The following is an 18,619-nucleotide window of genomic DNA, read 5'->3' as shown; positions in this document are numbered from 1 at the left end:
AGACGAGGTCAGAGATGTGAAGTGCGGCATCCTTGCCCAGATCACCCGGGTTATCCTGTTGGATGAAGTGAGTTACTATTCAGCTGCTACAAGGAAGCAGCAGCTTACCGTCAGATGATATTGAATCTTAAACTTGGAGGTATTTTGTGAATACCTTCGGATGGTCTGTATGTTTAGCATGCATTGCAGATGATGGAGGAGAACGGTCAAGACATCGCTATGACGCGCCGGAGGGAAGGAGTCAATGGCGCCTTCAACAACACTGCTTCCGCAAGCAGCTGGTGATGGTCGTCAATGCACACGGACAGTCCGGCAGCGTAGGAATAGATGGATTGCTATAGTCTAAATGAAACAGGAATTAGCACGTCTATAGAACATATGGTCATGGCATCTTTGGACGGCATCGTCAACCCCCACGTTACCCGTCCTACAAGTCAGTAATCTGCACCGAGTCCACAAGCGTCAGCAGCTCCTTCTCCCAACTGCGCGCCCCGACAAATTCATATGTCGGCTGCCCATACCGATCCTTGCCCTTCGGGACCACCTGCGCCTGCAGCATGAGCTCCAACCGCTTCAGCCTCCTTCCCTGGCGTTCGCGCGACCTCAGCAATCTCATCACGGCATCCATGAGTTCAGGCGCGTACGTCGCCTGGCGTACTGTCAGGCACTCCAGGTACGGACAGAGCGCCCGCTGTGTGCCGTCCGACACAAGAGCCGCGAGCACGCCTCGCGCCGTGTGGCCCAGGTACGGGTCGACGATGGTGAGGTGCCGCAGGCTCACGCACCCGAGGAAGACGTTGACCAGGGCGCCGTGCTCGACCGCGATCTGCGTGCCCGTGCACTCGAGCGTGGCCAGGGCGCGCGCGATCCCGAGGATGGCCCCGGCGGACGCGACAACGGCGCTGTATGCGGCATTGTACGACTCGGGGCGCGTCTCCCGCCGCGTGCGGAGGGTAGAGTGCACTTCGAGCACGAGGTCGCCCTGCCGTCCTTTGCACGCCAGTCCGATGGTGTCATCCGACAGCTCGAGCTTCGCCGTGGCTATGTCGGTGCACATGGCGTAGTAGAGGTCGAGCCGTGCTGGGGGAAGCATGGCGAGGAAGGCGTTGAAGTTGCTGGGTTGGCGCTCGAAAGGAGTGGTACCGTAGAGACCGCCGATGGTGGTGCACCGAGGGAGCTGGCGCAGGTGGTGGAGCAGGCGCACTATCTGTTGCGGGATGTCTCGTATGTATAGCTCCTTCAGTGCGCGCATCGTAACTGGCGCACGCCGTGAGGGTTGGTCGTTGAAGGCCATGGTGAGGTAGTTGTCGAGCGTAAGCTGTGTCAAGTAGGAGCCGCTATCAAGCAGGTCCAACAGCCCGTTGAAGGTGATTGTCGCCGGCTGCTTGGGGAAGTCGTGCAAGTCGAGCGTTCGCAGGTTGCCCAACGATGTGCACTTCAGACCGATGCCCGTGAGCGACAACGCTGTGAGAGCGGGAAACCGTTGTGGAGAGAACTCGAAGATCAAATTCGAGTGTGGAAGACCTCCGGGTACGACGCCCAAGGCGATCCAGCTCAAATTCGGCATTGGCGTCTGGAGGAAGTTCAGGAAGGACTGATGAGTGAACTGGAAGTCGGTGATTCTGACATCAATCCTGGTCAGTTGTGTGGCGTGTGGCAACACGTCGGTTATCGTATTAAAGCTCATCGGCATCGGCTTGCCCAGATAAGCCGTGATTTCCGTGGAAGACTCCATGTTGGTTCTGCAGAGGCACATAATAGTTCAGTGACGCGCCGTCATGTCGAGGCGGATGTGATACCCACCTTGCTAACAATGCGATGCAGTCAGTGGGGACAAGGATGGCGGAAGGGTGTTGCGGAGGGCCGACTTATAAGTAGCCAGGACTCGCTTTGAGCTCATCCTTCGCTTTGATGATGACAATCCGGCGATTGTCACGCTAATTGGGGGGCGACCCAAGCGTCTTGCAACAAGGCTTCTTCTATTCTACGAGAGGCCCAAGCGATGGAGATCTGTGGCTCAGTGGCTCAGTTACAAAGAGATGACATAGAACCAGCGTCTGTTACATTGTGGCGATACCGTTGCTACGACCTGCGAGGCGCAATTGTGAAGAAATGCAGAATCCAGATAGAACAGATCAGCGAGCGGAAGAGACGAGCCTTACACGAAGGTTACTTACTTTCAGAAGACGTAGTCCCCGGCCCAACACCCAGAACCTCCCTCGACGCGCTGCATCCACTCCTCCTTGGCCTTCCTGATACAGCGTTCGGGCGCAGTTTCAATGCCTTCCTGGGTGTTGACAGGTTGAAGAGGATCGTGTTTCACGAGGATGTGGAAACGCGTCCCCGACCGGGCCTGGGCGGCGCAAGCTCTCAGCTCGGCCGAAAGCCGGTTTTGTCCTTGCATGTCCCCGAAGCAATGCTTCACGACCGTCGGCTGCGCCATGACCCGCCGCAGGTGAGGGAGCAAGGGCGACTCGTCCTCGGAAGAACGAGGACCTGCGACAGAATAGAGCGGCATAAGTGCACAACCGCAGAAGTGAGGCACGAGCATACACACCTGTCACCAGTTTGAGAGAGCACATGGTCGCCGTGTCAGCGTAGTGCATCCCAGAACATCGGTAATGCACAAGATGAGGCGCATGGTGGGCGAACTGGCAGAGATCCACAGGACGGGCGTGGAAGTATTCCACGGTATGCAGTCGCTCGAGCCTGGGAAACATGGGTCGCTCGACGCCCTCGAGGCGGATGAACTCCGGCACGCCGTCGATCAAGCTCAGCTCGCGCAGCCGCGGGAAGACGCAGTCGACGGTGGGGACGTTCTTCCACTCGCCACGTACGAACGCGAACGTCTCGAGGTCTGGCGCGAGCTCGCGGACGAGATCACAGAGAGTAGCGCCGTGACGCTCGCCGAGATCGCGGAGGGTTCGGAGGTGCTCCTCGTACGCGCGGACGGCGTTGTGCAGCGAAAGCCGGGGAGTGCGATACACCGGTTCGCCTTCGATTGGGAGGAGGGAGAGAAAGAGGTGTCGGACGCGTGGGTATACGTCTCGCGTGCGGTGGCGCTGCTCCCTGTAGACATCGAGGAACTTGGCGAATGCTTCTGGGTTGGAGGCTATGGAAACGCTATGGAACCGAGCAGTGTGAGTCGCGTCGCGGATGCGTCTCGAGACAACGGAGAGGGAGCTGCCGGTGAAACCGCCGTCTGTACATGCATGGAAAGCCACTTCGGCGATGAGCTCTACTGCAAGGGAGTCCATGCTTGCAGGAGGTTGCGAGTACGTTGTGTCCAAGAGAGGCTTCGTGGGGCACCTGTAGGGGTTTCAAGTAAACATAAATCGCAGGTCGGCGTTCTATTCAAGAGGGAGTGGCAGCGCTGGACTGCCAATGTCGTAAACAAATTCGCAAAAGAGTGCCCACGGCGATCTATGGATGAGTGGGAAGGTAACCCTCAGCGGGCATACAAGCAACACAAGAAGAGCACGAAGACGCGTCTCAACTCCCCGAGCGGTGTGGGTATATAACCGACAGCGCCAAAAGGAACACGACGTAGACCCATGCTCGATCTGTGGAGAGAGAAGGGGGTGATAGGAGTTAGTCAAGTGGCCTCATGATGTGCGAGTACATACCTAACCACTGGCTTGGCTCCGCTCCAAGAATGAGGTTAGCATTGATCCATGACACGTCAGCTGCAAGCTCCTGAGAGCATGTTCCGCGCTGCATTGAATGTCATCATGACAAACCTGGAGCAATAGCAGAGACAAGTGCATCACGGGCACGACGTGCATCAGCGCTGTGAGGGCGTGCCTCGTACCATAGACATGGGAAGAGAGTATTGAAGCGTCAAAGCGTAACGAACATATAGATAGCGAGAGAGTCCGCGGAACACGTACTGGATCAACAGACAGACTAGACCACATCCATTAGCCTACAACACCCCACCCGTGCCCAGCATTTCCAAGAGTCCTAGAAGGTCTAGGGGTATTACACAAACCAAGACGGTAGGCGGAATGCACGTATGTTCTATGTGCAGGGAATAGATATGCAGAATTGAGTCGAAAGCAGGGCCGCTGAGGCCTTCTGCTGAACGCTCATCACAGCCGCGACAAGTCGCGTCCCCAGATACCCCTGGGAGAAACTCGTCGTAAGCATACCCATCCATGGGGAGAACCGATACAGGACGCACCTCACAACCCAGTCAATCATCAACAACGCCCGCGTGCGCATGCTGACCTGCTCGCTCCAATACACGCTCCGCCACGCGTACATCGCCACCAAGCCACCCATGAAGCTGAACCGACCCAGATCAAACACCGCTGCGTTGCCAATGTATGCGAGGGAGCCAAGATGGCGGTACCGGAAGGGCCCCGCTACAGCCTCGTCGCCCTCGTCCATAGCCAGCCCGTTCGCCTCGAGCACGGACCTGCGCTCCGCGATTTGGGACAGCTTCTTCCCGAGGTACTTGCCCTGCTGGGATGCCACTTGGGCCGTCTGAGGTGGGCCGATGCGTAAGTGAACTCTATAAATTGAAGGAGGTCGGGAAATAGCGAGACGTACCGCGGGCAAAGCTGTGATCTTGTTCCCGATCTCTTGGAGAAGGACCGCGAGCTCGTTTAGGGTGAGCGCGTTGTCTGAGTCTGAGTCGTACAGGTCAAACAGCTCCCGGACCTTCATGAGTTGGTCCTCCGCCATCGGGATACGCTTCTTGATCTGTGAGACTGCGTTGCGACCGTCAGCATAGTTGCAGACAGCAGAGCAGACAGCCGCGGTACGTACCCATCACCTCCCACTCGTCATAGTCAATCCTACCATCCTTATTCTTGTCCGCCTCATCGACGAGCTCCAAGAGGTAGCTGACAACAGACGTCTCGATCGTGCTCGCGTCGCCGATCGCGTACACGGTGCCCAGCGGCGCGCCCTTCACGCGCAAATGTGCATCAACCTCGATTGCGCGCTTGTGGACTTGATTGGGCAGCTGTTCGGACACGCGTTTCGTGAACGGGTTCATGGCGATACCTGTGCTCCACAGCACGAAGTTCGTCGGGATCTCGTACGTTTCGACCTTTCCGTCCGGCGAGCGCCGGGTATACGTCACCTTGTCCTGGTCGACGGAGGCAACACGAGCCGATGTGATGAGGTCAATTTGGTCGCGTGCAAACTTGTCTTCGGCATATCGAGATATTGCTTCCGAGTACTAGGGTGTGTGAGCAGGGAGCGGGGTAGCGACAACGGGACCAACGCACCGTGTTCAGAATGTGCGAACGGCTCTGGATGACATGGATGGATACCTCCTCTCTGCAAATTTTCGGGAACTAAGTCGTGCGGTCAGTAGGTCAGTGGCACCGTAAGCAGAAGTGTTCTCACGTAGTTCATCAGGTCCTCCTGGCAGAGGTCGTAGATCTCAGCCGCGGTCTCCACACCCGTCGGACCGCCACCACAGACGACGAAGCTGAGCAATTTCCGGCGCTCCTCCGGGGTCGTTGTGGGAAGAGAAGCAGCCTCGAAGTTGTCTGATAGCAATGCAGCACGTCAGTCGAATGTAAATAGTGTGTAGATACAGATCTCACATACCGATGATACGCTTCCTGATAGCCTGTGCATCACTGACCGTCTTCAGTTGGAAACAGTGTTGTAGCCCAGGCACACCGTGTGTGCTTGACGTCGAGCCAACGGCAATGATGAGTTTGTCATAGCTGTGAAGGCCGAAGTCAAAACGCGCGCACAATCAAAGGACCGCATCGGGCACGTACGGTATGTACATGTGCTGCTTCCCGACGCCGTTGGGCGAGATAGTCTCCACTTCGAGCAGGCGCTCGGACATGACTAGGTCCACAGCGCGGGCATTGATGAGATGACCACGGAGACGCGCCGCAATCTTGCGAAGAGGCTCAACAAGAGAGCGGACGGAGACTGTTCCAACAGCAGCGGCTATGGACAGGTGCGTCAGTCGGTCACTGCACTGGATGAAGATAAGAGGGAAAGTCCGTTGATTACAAGAGCTTTAAGGGCGCGGTCGAAAGTGACAACGGACGACCAAGCCCTCGTCTCTGTCTCGTGTCTCCGTCTCTTTTCCCAGACGAGGCAGGACCGTGCCATAAAACGGCTGGTTGAAAAGGAGAGAGAGAGGACGTACACGGTAACAGAGGTGTGAATGTGGTGTACGTCTCTGGTGAAACAATCGTGACGTGGTAATCACCGGGGTTGAGTTTGTCAAGGACGCCGACGGCCTGTCATGATAGATATTAACACAGGATGAGATTATAGCAAGGAGTACGCACACCCCAGCCGCCTCCAACTATCACCAGATGAGGCTTCTGTACGAGGCCGCGATTCTCGTCGTCTTCCCAGTCGCTGAGTAGAGTGGAAAGGATGGGTAGGTTCTTGGGACCGCCGCGCTCGGGTTGTAACGCGCGCGGCGCGACGGGTACGCCCTCAATGTGCTACGAGAAATGGTTCAAAGTAAGAACATGACGAGATGGCGTGCGGTACTCACTCGGTCGGTGTACGTGAATGCGTCGTGGAGGAAGATGGCACCCGTCAACAATACGCAGCCTACCACCGATGACCCAACGAGATAGAAGGTGTATTTGACCAATGTTCGACCACGTCGTATGAACTTGGATGAGGCCGATTCGGGAGTTGTAGCATATGTCCTCGCTAGAAGAGGGCGGCGGAGCCCGGAGTAGGAGACGCGAGAATAAGAGGCCGGTGGTAGCCTATAGAGAGGTGGTGCGTGGACCGTCCTCTTCGCGATGGATGCTACCCGGAACATGGCCGCCGCTGTGTCGGAAAGCGAGCAGGACGTCGCCGGCGTCGTCGAGATGCGCGTTCAAGACAAAGGCGGTGGGGGCGGTTTGGTCGCGAGCAGCCGCGCGACGGCAGCGCAGATGCATGATGTCACTGCCAGCAAGTACAACGCCGCCCTGAGCCCGCCAGTGCTAAGTATATTCGTCGGCGTCTTCGCGCCACCGCGCCTTGAACCGCGTCCACCACCACTCCGCCAATGACTGGTAATTCTGAAGCTATATGGTACTATGGCTACGGCAACCTTCAAACCGGGCGAGGTTCGAGGGACTTGTACAGACTTGACCAACATCACCTTGAACGGTCGGACAGTGTCGGACCGCCCATGCGGGAGAAGGAAGCCTCGAACCGGTAGGCAGTACATACTGTTCACAGCATCATGGTGTTTGGGCTGCTTCGTGTTCATGGTAAGCAGACGATCCTTCTGCCTCGAGGCCAATCTGATTGTGCTATGGAAGGGTATGGATCATTGGGTGTGCAGCGGCATAGCAGTTAGATCCGGTAATGGCAAGTGAGCCGCTCGCGCTATGTCCCGCTTGGGCAGGAGCTATAGCTAGTGTCCTAGGATGCTATCGATGACCGCCAAATCATGTTGTCGCTTTGTCCTTTACAGTCTTGCAGGCTCCACTCCTGGCCTGGTTCCGTTCGTCGCTTGTATATGGGAGGACAAGGGATATCCATCCAGAGACTTCATCCCCTGCAGTATAAAGGCAGACCGACCACCTACCATCGTCCTTATCTGTTCTACCCCCCTCATCTATGGTATGGCGTTCATTCCTCCCTGCTTTACGAATTGTTCACTGATGAGCTGCATGAAGATGCCACGAACTTTCAGCTTCCAAGACTGCGGCGTGGTCATTGAAGGCGACATCGACACGTCAACACCGCCCATAGGGAACCTCCGCTCGCTGGCGAAGTACGCCACACATATCTCCAGACTCAACCTCACGAGTGATACGTGCTCCACTCCTTACTTCAATCCAGAGCCTCTCGAAAGCCTTCTATCTAAGGAGCTCCCGAAGCTACGGGAGCTAAGGATCTGGGTCTACCCTCCCACTGTCTTTCCATTCCCCATCACCATTTCACACGCTCGCCACCCTCAACTGAAAAGCCTCTCACTCATTGGTGTCCAGATCGACATGCGCAGTTCTCTCAAAACACTCAACCACCTAGAATTGTGCAATTATCCTCCCGGAGTCCGTCCGCTTGAACGGTTCCGGTTCACCGCTCTGCTGAAAACCGGTTGTTCATTGCGGTCCCTCGTACTCCGCTGGTACCTGACAAACGCGTACTCCGACGAGAAGGAGATGCGACTTGAATACGGACGATTATTCTCGCCCTCTGTCTCGTACGACGAGTACCCCGGTACTCGAATCGATCTTCCCAGACTCAAGACCTTCGTCATCGAAGATATCCCTCGCAACACGGCACAGATGATCGACACGTGGATGGGTCAACGAATTCCAACAAACACGCATGTCGTCGCGACATACGGACCCGCCGACTTCACCAACCGCTGGTCTACAGAGACGGGCCAGGGATCCCTGTTCATCGACGCCATTGCACAGCGCTCACCTCAGGATAGCCACCCCATTCCGCCAGGAGTTTTCGACCAAATCAAAACCGCGCGGCTTTCTTTCGATGGCGGACGCGTCACGCTTGCGTGCGACGCGTACTCGGAACACGAGCGCCGCTCCGGCATACCCCTCGTCATCCAACTGCAACTCCTTGAATTCGAGCGGCTTGACCGGCAGTCGCGCGTCACTTTGCACGCCATGGCGCTCAGGTCCGTGAGATGGGTGCTATGCGATGCTGCGCGGAGCTCCAGCCTGCGCGCCCTCGAAATCGAAGGCGTCTCGGACGAGGTGGGCGTGGCCGCGTGGATCGAGCTTCTCGACACCATCCGGTGTGTTCCGGAGCCTGCGTTGCGTACACTCACTCTCATACAGGATCCACGCAAATCATCGGGGCAGGCTAAAGAGGACCTCCTCAGGGCGTTGCGCGTGCGGCAGCGGGATTCGGGCTTTACCATGCCGGCGGGTCTGACAGTCATTCATACTCTAGGGACGAAGAGTTCGGAGGAAATCATCTTCGAAGTGCAGCCGACAAGGTGGACCCGAGGATGATTTTGGTGAACGCGTAGAGAAGCAGGCGACGACCCTGTTATATATACTTACTGTATATGGTGTTAATCTTCATCTATTGGCACGTTCATATGCGTGACACGTTTCCGAGTTTGCCGGGTGGTTACGTTGGCGTCTATGCGACTTTAGGTGGGATGCATATGAGAGAAGGCGCTTGACCTTTACGGTCAACCACCACCACCACCACCATCACTGACTCGCTTCTGATGCTGTAACTACGATCAACAAAAAGCGGCAGACACTAGGAGCGTCCGAGACCTTCCGTTTCCTCCACTTCATTCACGCGGACGCCGTCAATCATCGCCAGCATGATTACCACTCTATTCGGGATGACTGCGAAGGAGATACCTGTCTAGCGGGTCAGTGTGCTGACTCGGCCACATAGGTACAGACGCAGATCTGGCTCAATCACGCAAGGCCCGTTTCGGAAACTGAACAAGGTGCTTTGTTCTCCTACTCTTCTGATGTGGCTCGGGTCACAATTGCTGCGCCCATGTTCCGGAGTCTGATTGAGGCTTCCCTATGGCCGTCGCGGTCCTTGCTATGGTTTCGCTTTGCTGATGAGAGACACGTATATACCACAAACAGTTGTGCAGCCCTGTTGAACCTTCCTGCTCTTTGCCATGGTAAGCACCTTCGATCTCGCATCGCCGACTTTTCTGACATGCTGTACCTAGGCATCGGCTCAAACCACTGAGCGGAGTATCGTACAACACGCAGAATTCTCCCCGCCTCTCTCCCCCACCACCCGAATAGATCTATCCGTTCTGCAACAGTATGTGGATTCCCTCACCGTTCTGCATTTGGGACCGATGACGCACGCGGCCTTTGTGGCTGCCGACGTGCCCATGCTCCTAGTCCGAACGATGCCACAGCTTGCAGAACTCAAGCTCGTCCTCGTCCCATCGAGCGCAGGTTCTGGGACGATGCTTCCACAAATCCTCATCAGACCAGAACGGCTCCCTGCGCTTCACAGCCTGCATATCGAGGGCGCTACGCTCAGATGCGAGTCTCTCTCCCAGCTCAAGCGACTCGAACTGCGCAACACCGTCTTTGCGCCACTGGGCCACACCTTCGACGAGTTCCTCACAATGTTGGCCACTGGGGAAGCCCTCGAGGAGCTCGTCCTGGAGAACTACATAGGCCGGATGGGTGCTGGGGATTCGACGCCGTTCCATTTTCCGCTCGCGACATGCAAGACGGCATACGTGAAGGACACCACCCAGAACCTCTACCGCCTCCTGGCTCACCTATCCGAACCCCCGGAGGACACGCGTCTAGCGGTGTCGTTTGCTGCAGGCATCCCTAGCGCGCTCGACATCCTTCCACTGAAGGGAGCGGTCCCTCCCCTGCAGCAGCCCGTGCAATGCGCCACGTTCCAGTTTGTGAGTGATGGTGCACAGCTAATCTGCGCAGGATGGAAGCACAAGATCACCATCGAGCACTGTTCTGGCACCCCCGTCACGGTCCTCGGCAATGCTTCGTCGTCGGTTCATAGCGTGGCACTCGTCGTCCTGATGCGTTTCCTAGCCTTCATGCCCGTGTCGACGCTCGAGATCGCCGACGCGACGGAAGGTATCAACCTGCAAGAATGGTTTGATCTGCTCGTGCTCACGCCGAACGTGCGGGAGTTGTTCATCAAGCAGCCAATTGAAGGACCGGGCCGGGTAGTCAGCAACATCGTCACAGCCCTCGCGTCCTTCAGCGGGCAGGCTGTCGAGAGTCCGGTGAAGTGTCCTCACCTCAAGGACGTCAAGGTACGCGGCACCGTGTACTCGCCCTGGCTGATCGACGTGATTGGGCAGTCGGCGAAGTGGCGCGCGCAATATCGTGCGCCACTTCGGAGCTTGGAATTGGTGCTTGCACCTAGGTTCAACGGCATGCCGCATTGCGAGTTCGCCAGCGACGCAGCACGAGATTGGGCCGCAAAGTTGCAAGTAGACAAGTACGTCGGACGGGTCGTTGTCAAGGATGCTATAATCAGGAGCTTTTGAATGGGCTGTGTTACACTGGGTCGTTTCGTTGATCATGTATTGTACTGTACTGTACGTAGTAGCAGAGGTATCGACTGTATGCATATGTTTCCACAGGTTCACCGGACGTCATACATCAGGAAGACTGTAGCTCCCGCGATGGTGTTTCTCCACCCGCCGTACATAGCCCGCATCCATAGGCCGACCCTATCTCCCGGTCGCAGAGCTTCCACGAACCCTACTCCCGTTCCATGCCCATGCTCTTCCGCCTCCGCAGCATCCATCTGTTCTCCCGCCCTCCACTCGATTACATGTTGCTCAAACTCGCGCGCTGCGACACGGTTGCCCTGGACGCGCCAGACGAAAGAATCGCCGTTCGGAACGAGATCCCAGTGAATCTCCTCTCGCACGTCTTCAGGTTTCCGATACAGGTTGTGCGTGTCCAGGAACTCGGCATCGGCCGCAGAGTCGGAGTCGGTCTCTCCAGGACGGGATCGGAATATGCAGGCTTCGTACCATGAGTATGCACCATGAAACGTCCCTGTTGGACGGTTGAGTAGTCAGTACACCCGGGTTCATCATCGTCCAAGACGCGACAGCAGACCTGGATGCTGTCCGCCCCAGCCTTGATCATGTCCCTCTATGACCCATACCACCTTCTTGGCCCTCCAGCTCTCGCCCTCTTTGCAGTCTGGCAGAGGCGGGGTGACGAGGTATAGGAGAGCAGAGCAGTGATCCATGTGCGTGTGTTGATCGGCGCGCAGGGTGACCCCGTCGGTCCGTTCTGCTTTCACAATTGCGTAGTATTCGGCGAGCTCCATGATGTCGAGGACGAGTTCTGCCGGAAGGCCTAGATGCAGCAGTATTGCGCGCACCTGGCGGATGGGCTCCGCAGGATCTATGCTGGTCTCCGATTCACTGGCACCGGGGTCAGAGGGGGAGGATTGCGATACACCCATTCGATTCAGGAGAGTACTAGTTGAAATGAACATGAGGAAGTAGCACTCCTTGACTATTGTGTCACACAACCAAAGCACTCACTTATGAGGTTGTGGCGAGGAGGAGAGTCAGTATCCTAGAGCGCAGCCTCCGAGCCACTATGTCATCGGGAATTGCGGTCAGCCCGGGCCGATGATGCATACGTACTAACGTGCTAACAATGTTACTAATGTTACTAACGAATAGCGACTACTACAAGAGTCAGTTCTGATGATCAGTGAAAGCTCATAGATGCCTCCAATACATGCCCTTCTGTCATGACTTGCGATGTACCCTCGTCGACCTTGTTTTCTTGCGCGAAGGTAAGTAGTAGAGGAAGAGGAGGAGGGATAATAAGAAAGTGACGCGCCACAGGCGCCCTGGCACAACGTTATCACAAGTCTTTAGAATCTTTCAAAAAAGCGTCATTTACGGCACTCAAAAATCAGAACGAAACCCTTAGAAACCAACCAGCTCCCTACGCCTGGTCGAACCAGTGAGCCACACCAACCCTCATGTCATTTCCAAAGGCTTCAGAAATCTTCTGCTGGGGGAGAAAGCCGTGGGCTTTGATTAGTACATTTCCCTTAACCTAAGATAAGTTAACATTTGGACTAGATATTTACAAGGCATTTCCTTAACCAAGTTTACATGCAAGGGTCAACTAGCGTACTTCTAGTTCAAACCGCCATGCCGTACAATACACACAACAGCTACACTTCCAACGCCACAATAACGACTTCTTCAAGCAAAGCACCCTCGCACCGACTACACACGGTACACGATCTTCTCCGCGGTGACCTTGCCCTCGCGCATGTACTGCAGACCGTCGGGGACCGCGCTGAGCCCGCCCTCCCACAGCTTGACCGGGAGCGGCTTGAGCGACCCCTCCTTGACGAGACCAGGTACCTTCTTGAGAAACTGCACCATATGCGCGCGGTCCTCCTCCGACACGGGGTAGTGCTTGGATGGCCACGCGAACGCACGCCCCAGAGCCGTGTAGATGAGCGTCTCTGCAGAGCAGAGTGAGTAAGATTTCATGATGTTCAGTCTGACTTTCGAAAACGTAGCTGTGGCCCGGAGAAGAGAAGACACGCACCATCGAACTCGACGTCCGTCCTGTCCGTCACGCCTGGCTTTGATCTGAGGAGGAGGACGACCTTGCCGCCCGACGGCGCCACGGACGCGGCAGAGATGCGCTGCGTGCTCTCCTCGGAGATGGCGTCGAACACCTTCGTGACGGCGTCCCCAGTCGCGGCCTTGATCTTCGACACCACCTCCGGGTCTCTGTAGTCAAACACCGCATCGGCCCCAAATGACTTCACGAGGGCAAAGTTGCGCGGGGAGGCGGTCGTGATGACCTTGTAGCCCGAGAGGTGGAGGAGCTGGATTGCGAATTGGCCGACGGCAGCTACGACGAATGCCGTTGTTCATTCCGCTCGGGTCAACGTACTAAGGGGCAATGACCACTTACAGCTTCCGCCGTAGACAAAGATCCACTCGTCGCCGGAGGCTTTCGCGGGAGGCTCAACCAGCCCGAGGCGAGTCGGGTGATACAGCGCCTGCACAGCAGTCCAGAACCTACATAGTGAAGGACCGCCGTCAGTTGAGACGGGGCCACCTGCGGCTGGTACCACGCAAAAATATGACCATGTACGCACGCGCAACCAAAGGTAGCCGCCTGGTCGTGACTGAGCGTGTTCTCCGGGACGCGCCAGACGAGGTCCGCCGCGATCTTGACATACTCTGCGTACGCACCCTCGTCCGGAAACGCGGCCCCGTGGACGAAGCCTGCGACGTGGTCGCCGACGTTCACGGTTGAGACGTTCTTGCCGGCTTTGACGACGGTGCCGGAGTAGTCGCAGCCGAGCACGCTTCCCGGGATGCCGACGGGAAAGTCGACATCTGCGTGCACGCCGGTGGTGGAGGTGTCAGTTACATATGTATGTGATGTGCGCTCAGATTCGGGTTCTGGCTCGTGTGGAGGAACGGTGCGGGGGAGACGCACGCTTCCAGTCCGTGGGGTTTTGAGCGACGGAGACAGTCTTGACCAGGACGTCGTTATCTCCAATCGGGGGAACGGGGTGGTCTTTGATAGACACACGATGTCCCTGGAAGCAATCGTTGAGCCTCACATTCGAACGTGAACCCCCCAATGGAAAATGTACTCACCTCCTCGAGGACCACAGCCTTCATGGTGGCGGGGACGGCAGACATGTTGACTGATAGGTTGTTTTTGAGAGAACGAATGTCGTGTAGCGTGGACGCTTGCACCCACGCCTTGGAGCCTTTTATACACCCCCGCCATCCTTTCCGAGTGCGGCATGAGCGCATGCACCCACCCGCCACCCGCCCCACGCCCAGCATAACGCCATCTCAGTCTTCGCGAAATCTGACATGGAAGATCTTCGGAACGGCGGATAGTTCTTCTAGTTCTTCTTCATCAAGCTTGCTCATCCGCTTGGTCAGCATGTGCGAGTATCCTGCTCAGTAAGGGCTGTCTGGGTGGATTAGCAAGGAGCTTCGGCCCTCGGGCAGAAGTAAGGTAGAATCCGACAGGCATACTTACCGAGTGCGCGAGTACTACTCTCTTGACTGGAAGTGGCAACAGCGTTCAGTGTCGCACCATGCATCTGACATGTTCTACTTATACTGACTGCATGGCGCTTGCATCAGTGCTCATCTGCTTAGTCAGCACTTTTGCTCTATAATGCCTTGCAGGAGGCGCAATGGCGCATTAACAACATTCGTCGTCGTCCGCTGGGAGAGGGGGGCTCGAGTCACTGCGGTACGTTGGCGTCGAGTGAGGTAGACATCAGCGAGCAAAAGTTCGTGGATGGGACGCACCTAAGAGGGCTGAAGTAGATAATCGATTATAGCATCGTGAACAATGCGATTGGAAAGTACGGCACAAGGTCTTGCATGCACAGGATCCCGTATGTGTAGGATTTACAATATCCAGAGCGTGCTGGGGGGTAGACCCGCGTTGGTAGAATTCCAATCTTCCAGCCTGTCAAGAAGCAGACGGTTCCAAGCATACAATACAATAACATTACGGACGGTCAGATGGAGCACTATTAGTAGGTAGCGCAAGCGGTCATGGACAGGATGCAAGATGCAGAGGCAGAGTAGTGCAGAGCGCGGAACAGGAAAGCAAGGTCGTGCGGCGTGCGGCATGCGGGATCGTCAATCTAGGACATCGGAACGTACTGGCAAGTGGCAAGGGGGACATCGATCTTCCTCTCGGTCCCTTCGTGGTACGTGGTACAAGCAAGATGCAACTTGCGCAAAGGTGTGCGATCGCAGATGAGATCTGAGACTCGGAGGTCATCACAGTACGTATCGGAAGTCGCGGTTCTGCATGTCGGTGAGGTCCAAGAACGCCTATGCGCAAGATGGGTGAGCAAAAGCGTCACGACTACATAGGGAAGACAATGGAGGAGACGTACCCTGTCGACCTTCTTCTCGACGACCGTGCCGTCCTCCTGCTTCTCGGTGATATACACATCATCGTACGTCGCATCGTGCGTCTCCCGGTCGCGCCGCGCGTTCTCCCACGCGAGGTAGAAGCGCGTCACGAGCAGGATGATGGCAGACACGGCCCAGCAGATGGAGAGGATGAGCCACGGGACGTGGTTCCGCGGCTGGTACTTCTTCTCCCAGTACTGCGGCCCGGCAGAGTTGCCCACCGCGTAGCCGATCATGACAATCGCGTTTGTCGTGAGACCTGTCAGACTCCAGGATGAGGAGACGTGTGATAGTATGGAAAGAACGGGCGAGACGTACGTTTGGTGTGTCCTGCGGTCGTCGAGCCCACCCACGCGAGCATGACGACGAACGGCGCGATGGACGTGACTTGACGTTGACATGCGTCTGTTAGCACGAGCGGCCGGTGAGAAATTGGGGAGACACTCACTAGAAATCCAGTACGAGAACAGCAGGCCGACGCGGTCGTCTGAAGGGAGGGCGTTGACGAGGATGGAGCCCAGGATCGCGACACAATAGGCGAGGAAGCCCGAGTATGCGCGCCCGTTCTTCCAGTATGTTGCGGAAGTTACGGTGCAGAAAATGACGATGACTGCGCGCCTGTCAGTATGGCAACCAAAGAGAAATCGCAGGGGACGCACTTTCGACGGCACCGTCGACGCAGCCAAGGAGGGTTGTCTGGATGGGCGTAAAGCCAAACCCAGCGACGATTATTTGGCGCTGGTTGCTGAGCTGGAACGGACGGCGGTCAGCTCGGGGACTCTGCGGGACGGCCGGCCCGGATGCATACCGAGTTTGTGACGTTCCTAGCAGAAGACGATGGGTGAGTCTGGAAGGGGCGTTGACAGGAGTGAAACTCTGAAACTCACGAGATGGCAGCGAAGAAGAAGAAGAGCCACGTCTTCGGGTCCCGGAGGCACTCGACGAACCTGTGGCGCGGGACGTGTTGTCAGCCAACCTGTGCGAGAACTCGCCTGCGACGACACGCACTGCGCCACTTTGAAATGTTTGTTTTCGACACCAGCCTGGTTCACCTTGATGCGCTCAATCGCGATGACCCGCTCCTCGGCCGTGAGGAACCACGCGTTGGCGGGCGAGTTCGGGAAGAAGAACCTGCGCGCGTACGATGAGTCTCTGTCAACGGCGGCTACCCGAAGCACGGAAGCAGCGCACCAGAACAAGATAGAGACCACAAAGGTGATAATCCCAGTGATGATCATAAGCCTGTGGGGGTTTCACTTCGTCAGCGCGCGTCCCATGGCCAGAGACACCAACTCACCATTGCCAGGCCTGGAGGACGTCGTTGTGGATGTGGAGGGTGCCATACGCGACCAGTCCAAGGAAGATGATCGCCGCGCCGTTCATGAGGACTTGAAACCACATCAGCTAGGTCCAAGCACGGAAGCGAAAACGGAGCATACACCAGTATCCGACACGCTGGGTTTGTTCCTGTCGCGTGTAGAACATGGAGGTAACGATCATGAATCCGGGCGTGATCGCGCCCTCGCATATACCGAGGAACGCGCGGCACGCAAAGAACTCGCCAAAGTTCCTCGCCGCCGTGTGGCATAGCAGTGCGACTGACCACACAAAGATGTTGAAGCTGACACACACACGGATGAGCTTGGAAGGGGACATGTATGCGCTCGAGAGACGAACCTCATCCACTTGCCGACGGGAAGGTACTGCAGGGCAAGGTTTTGTGGCCATTCAAAGCCGAGGAAGAACAGATAGAAGATCGTGCTCAGCCAGTTGAATTGGGCCTGGTCGATATAGTGTTTGGGACCGTTCCTGCAAACGCGCGCGAGAGATTAGATTAGGGTTGCGCCAACGGGAGAAGGGTGACAAGATGGCCGGACTCACAGAAGGCCCAGGACAGCGGACTGCCCGAGGGTGGTCTTGTCCGCGAACTGCATCCTGCAATGAAACCGCTCAAAAGGTGCGTCATGCCGATCACATTCGAAGAGGTACGAACATGTAGAGAACTGCAGAGGGATCCCATGAGCCTGGGTTCTGAATGCGCGGCGGGAAAGGGTAATGGGCAGATGGACGGGACACTCACTGCACATGAGGGGCATCAGATGCCAGTCAATCTTCCGCCTGGAGGGCGTTCGGGCATGAATGATCTTCGTCAGATACGGCGTAGGTGGACGGAGACGTACCGGACGCGCGCTGCCTCCTCCGGGGTGAAGCTGACCTCCTTTCCCGCTGTCAGGCCTGCAGCGACATCGACGTCCTGGGTGGCGACGTGTGGCTTGGCCATGTCGTCGACGATGCTGCGCTTCTCGATTGAGCTGCTGGACTCTTGCTGGACATCCATGGCTGGGATGTGAGGAAGGGCCGGTCAGTCAGGGCAAGCAGGGCCGGGCGGCGAGAGGGCGTCCAGGGACGGGGAGGGGGGAACGGAAGACGGGACGGGGCTTCGAGGCAGAAGAGAGCACTGTTGAGAGCGCAAATATATGGAGAGGAGGAGCATGGCTTGCAGCGCCTGTCGATGGCAGCGGGTGTCCTGTCGCTGCCAGACGAGCAAGATGCGAACCTTGTCCGGGCTTCTATCACGGGCGCCTCCCCTTTGCAAATACTCGCCTTCCCCGCAGACGCCCCCCTCCGCCGTTCATTTGGCCCGGCCCTTTCTACCCCGTCGTCCACTCATGCCTACGCCCGGTCAGAAGCAGCTCATAGCCTCCCTCTTCTTCTGTTACATGACGCAGCAGCACCAGCAGCAACCTCGTCCTCATCGCCCTTCCGCGGTGTTCGTCTGCCCACACTCACACTGCGCCCACAAAAGAAGCGAGCTCGCCTTCAGTTCCTCGCCCGGCGGCGGTCGGCTTGTACCCGACCCCCTGCAGCCCTTGATGATGATTTCCCAAAAACGCGTTCTATCGCGGTCACTACGCGCGATATCTTTTGAAGATCAATTTGATGACCGGATTCCGCGGGATGATTGTGTTGGGGACTGTCTCACCTGCACGCATCCGGGCGGCCAGGCACCCGCGCACTCGCCGTTCGATTCAGATTCAAATTGTACGACGCATATCGAAGCTATGTACGTGCTACGTAGCGAGATTACTTGCTTCACTGCCTGCGTGTGGATCTTCGTCTCGCAGAATGCACTATGTAGATGAGCTGCCATGCCATCCGTAAGGTTCGCGGGGTCTCCCAAAGTCAGGCAGTGCCTAAGACCTTCCGTCCAACGTCTGTTACTCAGAATCTCGGCATCGATAAGTACTCGGCTCG

At 56.8% G+C, this 18,619-nt stretch overlaps 8 protein-coding genes across 8 annotated transcripts; 2 read left to right on the top strand and 6 right to left on the bottom strand.

Annotated features, from left to right (window-relative positions):
* Positions 1-309: 309 nt before the first annotated feature.
* L226DRAFT_203737 (uncharacterized protein) lies at positions 310-2,012 on the bottom strand. The gene is made up of 2 exons (XM_067672844.1): positions 1,804-2,012; positions 310-1,742 (listed from the first exon to the last, which is right to left on the bottom strand). Exon 2 carries the CDS (start codon positions 1,733-1,735, stop codon positions 428-430), a length of 1,308 nt encoding a protein of 435 aa, XP_067541133.1. The 5' UTR covers positions 1,736-1,742; positions 1,804-2,012; the 3' UTR covers positions 310-427.
* A 1-nt stretch (position 2,013) lies between these two features.
* Positions 2,014-3,573, bottom strand: L226DRAFT_203736 (uncharacterized protein). The gene is made up of 3 exons (XM_067672843.1): positions 2,558-3,573; positions 2,178-2,496; positions 2,014-2,089 (listed from the first exon to the last, which is right to left on the bottom strand). The coding sequence occupies exons 1-2, from the start codon at positions 3,255-3,257 to the stop codon at positions 2,180-2,182; spliced, it is 1,017 nt and encodes a 338-aa protein (XP_067541132.1). The 5' UTR covers positions 3,258-3,573; the 3' UTR covers positions 2,014-2,089; positions 2,178-2,179.
* Positions 3,574-3,784: 211 nt separating this feature from the next.
* Positions 3,785-6,889, bottom strand: L226DRAFT_530704 (nucleotide-binding domain-containing protein). Its single transcript, XM_067679920.1, has 11 exons — positions 6,491-6,889; positions 6,276-6,437; positions 6,131-6,224; positions 5,748-5,925; positions 5,569-5,690; positions 5,362-5,507; positions 5,241-5,309; positions 4,774-5,191; positions 4,555-4,715; positions 4,184-4,488; positions 3,785-4,125 (listed from the first exon to the last, which is right to left on the bottom strand). The coding sequence occupies exons 1-11, from the start codon at positions 6,767-6,769 to the stop codon at positions 4,092-4,094; spliced, it is 1,968 nt and encodes a 655-aa protein (XP_067541131.1). The 5' UTR covers positions 6,770-6,889; the 3' UTR covers positions 3,785-4,091.
* A 338-nt stretch (positions 6,890-7,227) lies between these two features.
* Positions 7,228-9,011, top strand: L226DRAFT_203732 (uncharacterized protein). Its single transcript, XM_067672842.1, has 2 exons — positions 7,228-7,563; positions 7,620-9,011. Exons 1-2 carry the CDS (start codon positions 7,561-7,563, stop codon positions 8,925-8,927), a joined length of 1,311 nt encoding a protein of 436 aa, XP_067541130.1. The 5' UTR covers positions 7,228-7,560; the 3' UTR covers positions 8,928-9,011.
* Positions 9,012-10,443: 1,432 nt separating this feature from the next.
* L226DRAFT_530702 (uncharacterized protein) lies at positions 10,444-10,961 on the top strand. The gene has a single exon (XM_067679919.1). The coding sequence runs from the start codon at positions 10,481-10,483 to the stop codon at positions 10,937-10,939; it is 459 nt and encodes a 152-aa protein (XP_067541129.1). The 5' UTR covers positions 10,444-10,480; the 3' UTR covers positions 10,940-10,961.
* On the bottom strand, positions 10,940-11,990 carry L226DRAFT_530701 (uncharacterized protein). The gene is made up of 3 exons (XM_067679918.1): positions 11,960-11,990; positions 11,523-11,893; positions 10,940-11,459 (listed from the first exon to the last, which is right to left on the bottom strand). Exons 2-3 carry the CDS (start codon positions 11,875-11,877, stop codon positions 11,038-11,040), a joined length of 777 nt encoding a protein of 258 aa, XP_067541128.1. The 5' UTR covers positions 11,878-11,893; positions 11,960-11,990; the 3' UTR covers positions 10,940-11,037.
* A 674-nt stretch (positions 11,991-12,664) lies between these two features.
* L226DRAFT_543101 (GroES-like protein) lies at positions 12,665-14,092 on the bottom strand (the record flags this gene model as incomplete). Its single annotated transcript, XM_067682176.1, has 6 exons — positions 12,665-12,909; positions 12,996-13,307; positions 13,371-13,477; positions 13,558-13,801; positions 13,905-14,007; positions 14,069-14,092. The coding sequence occupies 6 exons, from the start codon at positions 14,090-14,092 to the stop codon at positions 12,665-12,667; spliced, it is 1,035 nt and encodes a 344-aa protein (XP_067541127.1).
* Positions 14,093-15,226: 1,134 nt separating this feature from the next.
* Positions 15,227-17,892, bottom strand: L226DRAFT_501159 (MFS general substrate transporter; the record flags this gene model as incomplete). Its single annotated transcript, XM_067677815.1, has 16 exons — positions 17,545-17,892; positions 17,445-17,482; positions 17,358-17,367; positions 17,246-17,299; positions 17,042-17,173; positions 16,804-16,985; positions 16,662-16,752; positions 16,556-16,606; positions 16,373-16,495; positions 16,252-16,311; positions 16,173-16,188; positions 16,024-16,114; positions 15,813-15,974; positions 15,683-15,751; positions 15,346-15,623; positions 15,227-15,280 (listed from the first exon to the last, which is right to left on the bottom strand). Exons 1-16 carry the CDS (start codon positions 17,700-17,702, stop codon positions 15,227-15,229), a joined length of 1,569 nt encoding a protein of 522 aa, XP_067541126.1. The 5' UTR covers positions 17,703-17,892.
* Between the last annotated feature and the right edge of the window lie 727 nt (positions 17,893-18,619).

The sequence above is a fragment of the Lentinus tigrinus genome (genome assembly GCF_003813185.1).
Source record: "Lentinus tigrinus ALCF2SS1-7 unplaced genomic scaffold L226scaffold_3, whole genome shotgun sequence".
Lineage (NCBI taxonomy): Eukaryota > Fungi > Basidiomycota > Agaricomycetes > Polyporales > Polyporaceae > Lentinus > Lentinus tigrinus.
This window is presented reverse-complemented; position numbering and strand designations above follow the sequence as displayed.

Excerpts from the sequence above, each read along its gene's own strand:
- L226DRAFT_203736 (XM_067672843.1), bottom strand. The coding sequence starts at position 3,257 with ATGGACTCCCTTGCAGTAGAGCTCATCGCCGAAGTGGCTTTCCATGCA. Across the intron at positions 2,497-2,557 it reads CTCTCTCAAACTGGTGACAG|GTCCTCGTTCTTCCGAGGAC; the intron begins GTGTGTATGCTC and ends ATTCTGTCGCAG.
- L226DRAFT_530704 (XM_067679920.1), bottom strand. The coding sequence starts at position 6,769 with ATGTTCCGGGTAGCATCCATCGCGAAGAGGACGGTCCACGCACCACCT. Across the intron at positions 5,310-5,361 it reads AGGAGGACCTGATGAACTAC|TTCCCGAAAATTTGCAGAGA; the intron begins GTGAGAACACTT and ends CGCACGACTTAG. Across the intron at positions 4,489-4,554 it reads AGATCACAGCTTTGCCCGCG|ACGGCCCAAGTGGCATCCCA; the intron begins GTACGTCTCGCT and ends GGCCCACCTCAG.
- L226DRAFT_530701 (XM_067679918.1), bottom strand. The coding sequence starts at position 11,877 with ATGGGTGTATCGCAATCCTCCCCCTCTGACCCCGGTGCCAGTGAATCG. Across the intron at positions 11,460-11,522 it reads CTGGGGCGGACAGCATCCAG|GGACGTTTCATGGTGCATAC; the intron begins GTCTGCTGTCGC and ends ACCGTCCAACAG.
- L226DRAFT_203737 (XM_067672844.1), bottom strand. The coding sequence starts at position 1,735 with ATGGAGTCTTCCACGGAAATCACGGCTTATCTGGGCAAGCCGATGCCG.
- L226DRAFT_530702 (XM_067679919.1), top strand. The coding sequence starts at position 10,481 with ATGCCCGTGTCGACGCTCGAGATCGCCGACGCGACGGAAGGTATCAAC.